The sequence below is a fragment of the Rhinoraja longicauda genome, chromosome 3 (genome assembly GCF_053455715.1).
Source record: "Rhinoraja longicauda isolate Sanriku21f chromosome 3, sRhiLon1.1, whole genome shotgun sequence".
NCBI classification, from domain to species: Eukaryota; Metazoa; Chordata; class Chondrichthyes; order Rajiformes; family Arhynchobatidae; genus Rhinoraja; species Rhinoraja longicauda.
The window spans coordinates 54663773-54678580 of NC_135955.1; the positions used below are offsets into that span (position 1 = coordinate 54663773).

Sequence of the window (14808 nt, forward strand, 5' to 3'; positions counted from 1 at the left end):
AAACGTCACCCATTCCTCTCCTGAGATGCTGCCTGACTCGCTGAGTTACTCCAGCTTTTTGTGATACCTTCGAGGTAACAATTGTGGTTGGTTTTATGAAACTATTGTAAAATAATGCAAAAAAATATTTGTTTGAATGAAAAGTGACCTGGTAAATTATTTAACACTGGAAATCCAATATAAACTACACATCTAGAGCAAGTGACACTTCTTCATATTAATGCAAACTTTCTTGGATGCAAAGTATCCAAGTTCAAAATTATTGAAGAGGTTTCGACTTTTTTACATAACTCCAATTACCTTCATAATGTTAATGGCTGTTATGTTAGGCAAGTCATAGTCATACAGCACAGAAGCAGATCCATTGGTCTAACTCGTCCATGCTGACCAAGATGCCCTTCTAAGTTAGCCCCATTTGCCCACATTTGGCCACATCCCTCTAAATGTTTCCTGTCCATGTACCTGTCCAAATGCCTTTTAAATCCTGTTATAATACCTGCCTCAACCCAGCACCCTCAGACTCCAGTGATCAAAGGAATAAAGTCCTTTACTGAACCAGCTTTCATTAAACAGTGCCCTCCATAATGTTTGGAACAAAGACCCATCATTTATTTATTTGCCTCTGTACTGAACAATTTGAGATTTGTAATAGAAAAAAATCACATGTGGTTAAAGTACACATTGTCAGATTTTAATAAAGGCCATTTTTATACATTTTGGTTTCACCATGTAGAAATTACAGCAGTGTTTATACATAGTCCCCCCATTTCAGGGCACCATAATGTTTGGGACACAACAATGTCAAGTAAATGAAAATAGTCATGTTTAGTATTTTAGTTGCTTACCCTTTTCATGCAATGACTGCTTGAAGTCTGTGATTCATGGACATCACCAGTTGCTGGGTGTCTTCTCTGGTGATGCTTTGCCAGGCCTGTATTGCAGCCATCTTTAGCCACACTTCAGAATTCATTTTGCTTCTACCATCAGCAGTTGCATCATCAATAAAGATAAGCGAGCCAGTACCTTCAGCAGCCATACATGCCCAGGCCATAAAACCACCACCACCACCGTGTTTCACAGATGAGGTGGTATGCTTTGGATCTTGGGCAGTTCCTTCTCTCCTCCATTCTTTGCTCTTGCCATTACTCTGATATGTTAATCTTCGTCTCATCTGTCCACAAGACCTTTTTTCCGGAACTGTGGTTCTCTTTTAAGTACTTCTTGGCAAACTGTAACCTGGCCATTCCTATAGTTGCGGCTAACCAGTGGTTTGCATCTTGTAGTGTAGCCTCTGTATTTCTGTTCATGAAGTCTTCTGCGAACAGTGGTCATTGACAAATCCGCACCTGACTCCTGAAGAGTGTTTCTGATCTGTCGGAGAGGTGTTTGCGATTTTTCTTTATTACAGAGAGAATTCTTCTGTCATCAGCTGTGGAGGTCTTCCTTGACCTACCAGTCCCTTTGCGATTAGTAAGCTCACCAGTGCTCTCTTTCTTCTTAATGGTGTTCCAAACAGTTGATTTTGGTAAGCCTAAGGTTTGGCTGATGTCTCTAACAATTTTATTCGTGTTTCTCAGTCTCATAATGGCTTTGTTGACTTTCATTGGCGCAACTTTGGTCTTCATGTTGATAAACAGCAATAAAAGTTTCCAAAGGTTATGGAAAGACTGAAGGAAAGACTAGGCGCTGAGAGCTCTATGATACCTGCATTAAGGAGGCATTTAAACACACCTGAGCAATTACAAACACCTGTGAAGCCATGTTTCCCAAACATTATGAAGCCCTGAAATGGGGGGACGATGTATAAACACAGCTGTAATTTTTGCATGGTGAAACCAAAATGTATAAAAAATGGCCTTTAATAAAATCTGACAATGTGCACTTTAACCACATGTGATTTTTTTCTATTACAAATCTCAAATTGTGGAGTACAGGGGCAAATAAATAAATGATGGGACTTTGTCCCAAACATTATGGAGGGCACTGTAGCTCAGCCACTCGAGCCCTGGCAACATCTTCATAAACCTTCTCTGCACTTTTTGCAGCATAATGACTTCCTTCCTATAGCAGGATGACCAAAATTGAATACAATATTCCGAATGTGGCCTCACCAATGTCTTGTGCAATTCTAACATAACATCCCATCTTCTACACTCAGTATCCTGATTGATGAAAACCAATGTGCTAAAGCCTGCTTTACCATCCTATCTACCTGGGAAAAGTATTTTTAGGGAACTATGCACCCGTACTCCTAGATCATTCTGTTCTGCAACACTCCCAGTTCCCTATCATTCACTCCCAGTTCCCTATCATCAAATTAGTAATTGTTTAAACCAGGTTCTGTTCTGGTTTGACTCCTCAAAATGCAACACTTCACACTTATCTCCGTTAAACTCTAGTTACGCTACAGAAACAAAATATTTAATTTTTTAAGCATACACAATGTGGCAAATTTGGTTTTGTATCATCTTAGATTCTATGTTCACATTAAGTTACAAATCAAAGTTCTACAAGTGCTTTATAAAATATAACACTACTTTTAAAGTTGTTTAATTATGTGCTTAGCACTAAAGTAATGCGCTATTCCCAAAACTGGAAAGAAAATCATTCTTGAGGCATTAACAAGATATATCAAAGGATGTAAGTTACCTTGTTGGCCTGGTTTATGTCATAGTTGGCAAGGGATCCAAGGAGATGTTGTAGGCCTGGAACATTATCATCATTGATGGCATGAATAATTGCTTTCATCACAAAAGAATCCTCTTCATCCTTATCAGGAGAGAAACAAACAATCACTTTTGGAAGTCAACCAGTCTACTGAACATATGGGGGAGGAAACAAGAATGTTTATGCTATTTTCAAAAGCAACATAATTTATACATAATGTGTAGGAAGGAACTGCAGATGCTATTTTAAACTGAAGACACAAAAAGTTGGAGTAACTCAGTGGGTGAGACAGCATCACTGGAGAAAAGGAATAGGTGATGTAGCGGGTCAACCCGATACGTCACGTATTCCTTTTCTCCAGAGATGATGTCTCACCCGCAGAGTTACTCCAGCTTTTTGTGTCTATCTATAATTTATACATAGCTCTGCCAACAATTCAGAATCATGGAAATCAAACCTGTAATTACACTTTAAAATCAATACTTTTTAAGCGAGACTGGTGGAATCGTGTCCAGCCTCAGTTCTTCAGCGTGACATGGTCAAAATTCATGTACCTCCCAGCTTTATCAGCATGTTAATCTGTTGTGCAATTAAACAGTACAGGCTTCAATGAACCTAGGTTGAACCTGATCTGTTCTGTACTAACAGGTATTGTGATGAGCAGAGGTTTGAAGACCGAATGGTTTGGATACACCAATCTATGTTTAGCAATGGTAAAAAAAACAACAAGCAGCATCAAAGGAGTCAATATTGCAATAGCGATGCTTTTTCAATGATAGGGAAACAAAATGGAAGAAAATTAAAAGCATAGTTGTTGTTTGTTTATTTCTATCCCTTTTTACTGGATGATAGAGTCTTGGGCTGTATGGGTACAGTGAACCATGAATAAGCCAGAGAGAAACAGCAGACTGCCCCAAACTATAGCTAGAATACAAATACCCAATTCTTATTATTTCTCAGCATCACAAAAAGAAACAAAGTCCTCAGCTGCTGAATTGATTTTTGTTCAGGTACTTACCAAAGTGTCCTCACTCCTAGCAACACTCATGTTGCTCCGAGAAAGGAATGATCTTGACAGCCGTTGGCACAGTGATATTAGCCTAACTGATTGCTAAAGAAACAACAATTTAACAAAATAACTTAGCAGCAAAGTTTCAATTGAACATATTGAAAACTTTCACTTCACACAAATAATTGAGAGCTTGGACAGGACATGGAACGACTTCTAAATAGATGGAATATTACAGGCAGCTTTAAATTTACAGGCCTTATTTTGGTCATAAGGGTTAAAAGCTTAAGGAAAAATACACAATTATTTTGAGATGCAACTGTACCTAAAATTGGGGCACATCATTTCATTACAAATACAAAATCATTTTTGCCAACAGATTGGTAAGAATTATCTGAGAATGGCAGGTATGATTTCCAATAAGATACTAGTCATTTAAACTAAGATTCTTCACCAACTTCATCATTTGATCTCTAATTTCATAGCAAATTAGTCATTATTTAAAACCGAGTTCAAATTTTTCTTAATAAGACCAGTTTAAAAGATGAAATCCAGAAATCCTTTATTTCATTTGCAATAAGGGAATGGATAACAATTCCTCCAAAATTAAAGCACCATATTTATTTTTTTTAATTTGGGATTGAGCCAAAGTGAAATAAAGTTTAAATCAGAATTGAAAAGTGACACCTACTTTTGCATCATTATATTTTCATATCAGATCAGATTGGATGGATAATTAAAACAGTATATTTATATTGATTTTTGTTTATCTCAACAAAGGTTGTCAGGGATTATGGGGAGAAGGCGGGAGAATGGGGTTGAGAGGGAAAGATAGATCAGCCGTAATTGAATGGTGGAGCAGACTTGATGGGCCAAGTGGCCTAATTCTTCTCCTAGAACTTATGTAACAGTTTTCATTAAGCATCATGTGCAGTTACATTTCACTTAGCAGATTTATGCACTGAATCAGTAATTGCAATCACTTCCTCAACAAGCATTGAGATGCTCCCATTACTAACCAAGGTACAATATATTTTAAAACATCTGACAGAGAACGTGACAACAGAGCAAGTGATAAAACAAGAAAATAATTTCCAACTGTTAAATATTCCAACTTCACAAAAATATAATTTCCTGAAGTGGTTAATTGGTCCGTCGGATTTATAGAAACATAGAAAAATAGATGCAGGAGTTGGCCATTCGGCCCTTCGAGCCAGCACCGCCATTCAATATGATCATAGCTGATCATCTAAAATCAGTACCCTGTTCCTGCTTTTTCCCCGTATGTCTTGATTCCTTTAACCCTAAGACTTAAATCTAACTCTTAAAAACATCCAGTGAATTGGCCTCCACTGCTTTCTGTGGCAGAGAATTCCACATATTTACAACTCTCCGGTTGAAGTTTTTCCTCATCTCAGTCCTAAATGGCCTACTCCTTACTCTTAAACTGTGACCCCCTAGTTCTGGTCTCCCCCAACATCGGGAACATTTTTCCTGCATCTAGCCTATCCAATCCTTTAAGAATTTAAATGTTTCAATAAGATCCCCTCTCATCCTTCTAAATTCCAGTGAATACAAGCCCAGTCGACCTATTCTTTCACATGTCAGTCCCACCATCCCTGGACTAACCTGGTGAACGTACGCTGCACTCCTTCACTAGCAATAATGTCCTTCCTCAAATTAGGAGACCAAAATTGCACACAATGCTCCAGGTGCGGTCTCACCAGGGCCCTGTACAACTGCAGTAGGACATCCTTGCTCTTAAACTCAAATTCTCTCACAATGGCCAACATGCCATTAGCTTTCTTCACTGCCTGCTATACCTGCATGTTTACTTTCAGCGATTGATGTACAAGCACACCCAGGTCTTGTTGTACCTCCCCTTTTCCTAATCTGACACCATTCACATAATAATCCGCCTTCCTGTTCTTGCCACCAAAGTGGATAACCTCACATTTATCCACATTATACTGCATCTGTCATGCATCTGCCCACTCACCGAACCTATCCAAGTCACCCTGCAGCCTCATAGCATCCTCATCGCAGCTCACACTGACACTAAGTATACAACATATATCCATTAGTTTATAAAGCGGCACCTCATTACACTATTATATCTTATCAGTGAAACTCATTTATTAATCAACACATCACTTTTTTTCATTTATTGCTGTTCTATTCATTTGAGCAGTCAACTTCACATGTCAATTGCTTGCTAAAAATGATTTTCATGAATATTTAACTTGTTTTTGCTGATCTTAATTTCAATGATCTTTCGAGTTTTGTTTTTAAATTAGCAAAGAGGAATTCATATTGTGCAAGCTCTATGCAAGGTTACATTTTCATATCAAATTAACCTATTTATTGTCAAGATAATAGGTCCAAATGCCTAGCCTCAAGCTACACTTCAAAACTTTATTGATCTTAGACACACTTGGAGATATTAAGTGCACTATATAAATGAGTTTGCTCTTTCTTGTATTAAAAATATTGAATATTGTTTGACCATTGAATTTTGAGACAAAACTCCATTTTGAAATAACTTTCCCTTTATCCCCATCCAATGTCTGTCTGTTCATAGCCTTCCTTGTACCTTTCCCTTTATTACTATAAAAAGAATGGGCAAAATGACCTGATCTAAATTCCTTTGTCAATTTGTATTCGGTTCTGAATGGAGTGACTGAATATGGTTCTGTAAATATTAAATATTAGTAAAATCCACATACCTTCCATTTCCTGCGGGCTGCAAACTTTTTGAACTTCTCCATATTTACAGCAGACGCTTTTCTGCTGAGAGCCTGCTGACTGTCCTTTGGCTGAAATGTCATGAATAAAAGTAAATTAAATCCTAGCTTTCCATGTCTTTCTTCCTCTTAACATATCCAAGCTTGCTTGGAAGGTTCAAGACCTGATGAGAACTAATGCACCCAACTCCAATCAAGGTATACCTATCCCACAAACCTATTGCTGCAGCATGCACATGCCAGGCTTGGCTAAACAGAAAGAATCCATGCTAAAAATACCAACATTCAATTTGATTTTTTGGAAATCCTGGCCAAACAGTATTGCTTCTTTATAATTTATTTCCATACACACAATTTTAATATTTCTATTGATATTATGATCTTGCAATCTTGCTTTGAAACATGTGAAATAAGCTGTTGATATTGCACAATTAGTATTTTAGATGGACATCGTTTCTAATGCAACAGAAAGGCCCGAAACTCTTGTTCCAACATTTAGTGTTCTAAAATAAATATTGCTGGAACATTTTTTAGAAATGTACCACTGAATTTGGTTAGTTATCTTCCCAGCTTACTCTTGCATGATAGAAGGCAATAATTTTGCTGGATTAAATGCAGAGTAGGTGAGAAAGGTGTAACCTAAATTTTGATTTTGGAAGTAATTTAAGATAGTTCTAATAATACCAATAAAATATATATATTTTTAAATCACACATCAGTTCCACTGGAAAAATAATTAATTCCAAATTTTAAATCACCTTTTCTCTTAAAAGAGAATTGCTCTGGTTTTATTTAGAAAATAGATACTTTCCAATCATTTACTTTAAACTTAGGTATAATAATTTATTGAAAACATTGATTTAAGATGTGTTATGTATTCTCTCCTTTTGTGAGTTAAGCCAAAGTCTTAAATACTTATAGAAAAGCACACCTTGATCCATGGGTGCTGCAAGCTATCTTGTATTGTCATTCTTTTCCTGTTTGAGACAAAGGTAGAAAGCAGAATTGTTGAAAATACTGCAACAATCTTATGAAAACAAATCCTACTACTCAAACTAACCTTTCAACCCAATGTCTTTGCCAGACTCCTGTGAGTATTTTAGTCTTTTTTGTTCAAAACAGTACTTCAAATGTCATAATACACAAAAATGATCCTTAATATAGCAATAAATAAAAAATAATTAGCATGTGGTGCATGGTGTGACTATGGAAATATTTGTTATTCTTCCCTTCACCCAATTTTAGATAGTTCTTTCTGTACTTAGGGGTGGAGCAAGTATGGAAACAGATTTTTATTAAACTTGGCACAGCTTGGCTCTGAATGTTAAAATGGAATCACCTGGTTAAACTGTGTTATGACTACAAATAAGCAGTTAAGAATACCCTTGGCGATCGTTGGCATAGGTGAACATGAGAACAACGACAAAGAGTTCAGTTTAGCAAAATCATCATAGAAGTGAAAGCTTCGTTAAGTCTTAAAAAAAAATTGTGGCGCATGGTTTTGACACTGAAATGCAATTGTGAAATATAGTGAAACATGGGGAGAATTGGTCTTCCCTCAATAATTTGTACATCTATATTGAGCATTGTGGTTAATCTCACTTTCTTTTGCAAGCATGAGAATTTTAACCTATGATGCTCATTTGACATCTATTACTTCTTCACTGACATAAAACTGGGTAATTATTCTACCATAGTCCCCATTTATTCCATAAAAATAATAATGGGGAAAACTGAAAGATGGATCAGACTTGTTTTTCAATGATTGATAGACTAGGGTATCGGTAGGTCAGCCATACAGAATTTTACAACTGATCTTACCAAACCATGCAATGAACTGCAGTAAGAAACAGAAACCAGGAGAGATATTTCCCCCTCAAACTCAGAGAATGAGAGGACAATTTCAGGTCCAACAGAGATCAACTACTTTGGTAGACAGCAACTTTCACAGCTCTTATACTCAAAGTGGCAGAGTATCATCAAATGACTATACAGTTAGTAACTTCAATGTTAATATGTGTTTAACATGCAAAGAATATTAAAGTTAACTGAAGTAACATTTTGGAAAGGGTATTGAAGACATACTTGGGATCTTTCACAAGAAGTTTCCGGATAAAGTCTTTCGCCAAGCCACTAGTATTCTTGAAAAATTCCTCATCAAATTCATAGTTCACAGCAGAAACATTGGCTAATGTTTCTTGTTTGCTGTCACCCAAGAATGGTGATGCACCACTCAAGCTAATTAAACGAAAGAAACTTCAGAACAATGTCATATGCACAATATAGCTGTTCAAAAAAAAAGTTCCAAGGTTAACTAAGTTCACATAAAACAAATACCTGACGATTGTGCCCAATACCACTAGGACTACAAACAGAAATCCCCCCCTGCATCGACTTGACACATGCCAATGGAAACATCTAAATTGCTTATGAAAATAACATTATGGTAAATTGTTAATCCCTTATCAGTGGAATTAATTTTAGCCTCCTTGTGTTAATAAAACCATTATTTTTGGAAATTCCCACAATCAGCTTTTAATTAAGGTGATTTGATTTTATCTTTGAAATGTTCTCTGAATTTTTTTTACCAATTGATTCTTGTACGTTCCACACTTCTGATACAAAATTCAAGTAGCCTTTCCACTGTGTTGGCATGTCTCACTATCCAACTCTCCCTCGTTCCCCCAAATAACAAAGTAAAACTATAGCACACAAAATGGACTGATTTGTTAGGGGATACCCATAACCTACAACTTACATGAAAGAGAAACTGGGTCATTATTTGTGCTCCCTGACCATAAATCTCCACGACTTAGTGCAACTTAAAAAAAGAATTATAATTGATTTAAGATTGAATTATTCTTGGAGCAATCCCATTGATTTAGGACTCTAAGCAATTACCTATAAGAAAACAAAATCTCAGCACCCCAAAAGCAATTTGTATTGTCTTTTTTCAGATTTAAATTCAACACTTCAGAAAAACTATACCTCAGGAATGTATAGTAAAACGAGGCATATTTCAGCTGCACTGGGTACTAATGTCGTGATAACACCAAACAAGCTACTGTTCCTGCAAATGAAAGCCAACATGACAAGTACTTGACAAGACTACCAGAATAATATACTTCCAACCATGAGAAAATGAACAATTGTTAAAATTGGAATACTTACAGAATGTAAGTTATGACTCCAATACTCCTGAAATACAAGAAAACAGTGCAGTTATATTTCTACAAATGTGTGCTTGAACAATCTATTCAATGGCTCAGTTTATATTTCACTCACCACATATCAGCATCCAGGCCAAGAGGTTCATAGTTTACAATTTCTGGAGCTACAACACAAAATTAAATAATTAGTCTCACAAGATCTAAAGTCTTGCTTGTATAGCCAAAGGAATTGATTTCCCCCCATTTAAAATATTTTGCTGCGAGATCATTCCATTACCTCCTCTGGCTATGATAATCAACATGGATCAGTTTTTCTTAACACCTATTGCCAAAGACTGGATGTCAAGTATCCCAACAGACTTTGGGAGTATACTTCGAGCAAGAGAAACAGAGCAAAATGCTGGAGCCAGGAGAACAAAGGAGCACAGAGAAAACAGTCACGTGATTGACATCTGCTGGGAGCAGAGCAGAAGGTAACTTCATGGCTATGCAGTGTGGCCATGAGAAGCTGGGTGCGTGAGACAGACATTTTGCAAAATAACGATAATGAGGAGATACAGTGCCCTCCATAATGTTTGGGACAAAGACCCATCAATTATTTATTTGCCTCTGTGCTCCACAATTTGAGATTTGTAATAGAAATCTATTAACCCCCCCCCCCATTTCAGGGCACCATAATGTTTGGGACACAGCAATGTCATGTAAATGAAAGTAGTCATGTTTCGTATTTTGTTGCTTATCCTTTGCATGCAATAACTGCTTGAAGTCTGCAATTCATGGACATCACCAGTTGCTGAGTGTCTTCTCTGGTGATGCTCTGCCAGGCCTGTATTGCAGCCATCTTTAGCTTATGCTTGCTTTGGGGGCTAGTCCCCTTCAGTTTTCTCTTCAGCATATAAAAGGCATGCTCAATTGGGTTCAGATCGGGTGATTGACTTGGCCACTCAAGAATTGGCCATTTTTTTATCTTTGAAAAACTCCTTTGTTGCTTTACCAGTATGTTTGGGATCATTATCTTGCTGTAGAATGAACTGCCAGCCAATGAGTTTTGAATAATTTGCTTGAACTCGAGCAGATAGGATGTGTCCCTACACTTCAGAATTCATTATGCTACTCCCATCCAGCGGTTGTATCATCAATGAAGATAATTGAGCCAGTACCTTCAGCAGCCATGCATGCCCAGGCCATAACACCCCCACCACCTTGTTTCACAGATGAAGTGGTATGCTTTGGATCTTGGGCAGTTCCTTCTCTCCTCCATTCTTTGCTCTTGCCATACAATAGAATACAATACAATACAATATATCTTTATTGTCATTGTACCCAGGGGTACAACGAGATTGGGAATGTGCCTCCCATATGATGCAATAATTTAAGTAATTAACAGCAACCCAACGAAACGAAACAATTGTAACAGTTTTTAGACAGGGTAAAGTGCAAGTTGATCTATGCGTTGTGGCCATCCGGCTCAGCAGGACCGGTTCATAGCAGCTATGGCCCTGGGGATGAAGCTGTTCCTGAGTCTGGAGGTGCGGGCGTAGAAGGCCTTGTATCGTCTGCCCGATGGAAGGAGTTCGAATAGACTGTTGCAGGGGTGTGAAGAGTCTTTGTGGATGCTGGTGGCTTTTCTGAGGCATCGTGTGTTGTAGATGCCCTCCAAGTCTGGTAGCTGTGTTCCGATGGCCCTCTGAGCTCTATGGACTACCCGCTGTAGAGCTTTCCTTTCTGCCTCCGTGCAGCTGAGGTACCACACAGGGATGCCATACGTTAGGATGCTCTCTATGGTGCAGCGGTAGAAGGTCGTCAGCAGCTGTTGGGGTAGACCAGACTTTTTCAGTGTTCTTAAGTAGAACAGTCTTTGTTGTGCCTTCTTGACCAGCGCAGCAGTGTTATTGGACCATGTTAGATCCTCCGAAATGTGAGTGCCCAGAAACTTGAAGCTGGACACTCTCTCCACACTGTCCCCGTTGATAGAGATCGGGGCATATTCCCCGTTATGTGACCTACGGAAGTTGATGATCAGCTCCTTGGTCGGTGGTATTTAGGGACAGGTTGTTATCCGAGCACCAGTCCGCCAGGTTCTGCACCTCCGCTCTATAGTTTGTTTCATCCCCGTTGGTGATAAGCCCGATCACCGTTGTGACGTCTGCAAACTTGACAATGGTGTTGGTGTCGAATGCAGGAACACAGTCGTGTGTGAAGAGGGAGTAGAGCATGGGGCTCAGAACACAGCCCTGTGGTGTGCCGGTATAGTGGAGGACAGGTGCGGGCCCATTCTCACTGCCTGCGGTCGTTCCAGCAGGAAGTCCAGGATCCAGTCACATAATGACGAGCTGAGGCCTAGCTGGTGGAGTTTGGTGATGAGCTTGGTGGGGATGACCGTGTTGAAGGCGGAGCTATAGTCTATGAATAGCATCCTCACGTACGTGCCCTGTCTCTCTAGGTGAGTCAGAACAGTGTGAAGAGCCAGAGAGATGGCGTCCTCTGTGGATCTATTTGCCCTGTATGCAAATTGATGTGGGTCCAGTGAGTCAGGGATGCTGGATTTGATGTGTGAGAGGACCAGCCTCTCAAAGCACTTCACCGTTTCAGTGCCCGGTGCGGCTCGGCCGCTGGACTTAACATCGCCCGGTGCGGCCGCGGGACGTTTCAGTGCCCGGTGCGGCTCGGCCGCGGGACGTTTCAGTGCCCGGTGCGGCTCGGCCGCTGGACTTAACATCGCCCGGTGTGGCCGCGGGACGTTTCAGTGCCCGGTGCGGCTTGGCCGCTGGACTTAACATCGTCAGCGCTGTTCGGCCGCGGGACGTTTCAGTGCCCGGTGCGGCTCGGCCGTTGGACTTAACATCGCCCGGTGTGGCCGCGGGACGTTTCGGTGCCCGGGGCGGCTCGGCCGGGGGGCCTTCCATCCCCTTGCGGGGGCTGTGCGTGTCGTTTGCCTCGGTAGGGGTCGAGCTGCCTGTCCGTGGGTGCGGGGGGAAGAGAGGGGAAGTTTTGTTGCCTCCATCACAGTGAGGGGGTGTTTGGAGTCACTGTGATGGATGTTTGTGTTGGGGTCGGGTGTCCTGTGTTCTTTTCTTTTTGCTGTATTTTGTGTGACTGCTGAAATTTCGCTCGGTGTTGTGCCGAGTGACAATAAAGTGTTGTTATGTTATGTTATGTTATGTTATGACTATCGGCGTTAGGGCAACCGGGCGGTAGTCGTTCAGGTTGGAGATCTTTGCTTTTTTCCTCTGATATAAGTTAATCTTTGTCTCATCTGTCAATAAGACCTTTTTCCAGAACTGTGGTTGCTCTTTTAAATACTTCTGGGCCAACTGTAACCTGGCCATCCTATTTTTGGGGCTAACTGGTGGTTTGCATCTTGCAGTGTAGCCTCTGTATTTCTGTCCATGAAGTCTTCTGCGGACAGTGGTCATTGACAAATCCACACCTGACTCCTGATGAGCGTTTCTGATCTGTCGGACAAGTGTTTGGGGATTTTTCTTCATTATAGAGAGAAATTTTCTGTCATCAGCTGTGGAGGTCTTCCTTGGCCTGCCAGTCCCTTTGCGATTAGTACGTTCACCAGTGCTCTCTTCTTAATGATGTTCCAAACAGTTGATTTTGGTAAGCCTAAGGTTTGGCTGATGTCTCTAACAGTTTCATTCCTGTTTCTCAGTCTCATAATGGCTTCTTTGACTTTCATTGGCACAGCTTTGGTACTCATGTTGATAAACAGCAATAAAAGTTTCCAAAGGTAATGGAAAGACTGGAGGAAAGACTAGGTGCTGAGATCTCGCATACCTGCATGAAGGAGGCAATTGAATACACCTGAGCCATTACAAACGCCTGTGAAGCCATGTGTCCCAAACATTATGGTGCCCTGAAATGGGGGGACTATGTATAAACACAGCTGTAATTTCTACATTGTGAAACCAAAATGCATAAAAATGGCTTTTATTAATATCTGACAATGTGCACTTTAACCACATGTAATTTTTTTTCTATTGTGGATTGTGGAGTACAGAGGCAAATAAATAAATGATGGGTCTTTGTCCCAAACATTATGGAGGGCACCGTATGAGCAGGCAATGCAATTAAGTACTCTCTAGCCTGATTAGGAACAAAGATGTGATTTCTTTATTTAGCCCTTGGAGGAGTGACGACTTGAAATGATTGATTTCATAGTCATGCGAGCCTTGGTTTAGAACAAAAACTTCCTTTCAAAGATTAAAGGAAAAATAGTATTAAAAAAAGGGCAGTCCGAGACATCAGCAATGATGACGCGGGAACAACCACCGCAAGAAGAAGGGACCCGATTTAGAAATTCAGAGAAGTTTATCCCCTACCAACGGAGTGAATCTGGCCAATTTATTCATATGGATAATATCGGAGTCCAAGTCATGTGTTTTGTGATTTAGTTTAAGAAGTGTTAAGTCGAAATAGTAAAATAAATGAGAAGTTATTAGAGGTCAATGGTTTCCCTGCATGTTTAAGTTACTCTAGTGTTAATAAAGATAAAATTGTTTGTTCGGTACATCAGTTGATACCCTATAGCGGTTAATAGGGTCAACACGCCCTAACTCAAGAACAATTGGAATTTACTCTTGATGCAATGTTTTTGTTTTACAGCTACTTCAAAGTTAGAGGAATTTAAATATCGTTTTAGTGCAGCTGTTGTGATTGTTCCACTGTTATTGCTTCATGCTCATTGATTTCTTTCAATTTGAAATTATTTAGATTGCATGAAACAAACTTAAATTTAATGCCCTTTTACAGCTGTTATTCTGAACATACAAGAACATTTTAAACCAAATGCAAAGCCACCTATTTTCCATTTAGATCCGGATCATTTCAATTAGGGGAACCAATTGACTTTACGTTTAAAAAGATATCAAAATAGCACAACACTTTGGTTCTAAACTAAAGCAACCGTGCACCAATGCATGCCCTGAACTCGCCTGATGTTTTAAAGGCATCCCGTTTCCCCGTACATTCCTTTGCTCACAAACAACCTCCTCCAAACAACCTGAGCAAGTTCCTGTTTAATTCTATCAAAATATGCCTTACCCCAATTCAGAATTTTAACTTGTGGGATTGCCCGGTCTTTATCCATAACTTTTGAAAAACTAATAGAACAGTGGTCTTGAGTCAAAACAAGAGGTGGTCTCGAGGATTGACGCGGGCAGGATGGAAGATATTGTCTACGGCCTTGCTGTGGTGCATGTATACAATGTCC

The 14808-nt window shown here is 39.6% G+C and overlaps 1 protein-coding gene across 1 annotated transcript in view; it reads right to left on the reverse strand.

Moving 5' to 3' along the window:
- The window catches only part of dapk1 (death-associated protein kinase 1), a 151236-nt gene that overhangs the window by 57204 nt on the left and 79224 nt on the right, over positions 1–14808 (reverse strand). Inside the window, exons 6-12 of the mRNA XM_078396163.1 lie at positions 9706–9754; positions 9592–9618; positions 8506–8658; positions 7352–7397; positions 6403–6492; positions 3686–3778; positions 2650–2769 (exon numbers count right to left, since the gene is read on the reverse strand). Of these exons, the coding sequence (XP_078252289.1) occupies positions 2650–2769; positions 3686–3778; positions 6403–6492; positions 7352–7397; positions 8506–8658; positions 9592–9618; positions 9706–9754 (578 nt within the window). The remainder of the gene's footprint in view (positions 1–2649; positions 2770–3685; positions 3779–6402; positions 6493–7351; positions 7398–8505; positions 8659–9591; positions 9619–9705; positions 9755–14808) is intronic.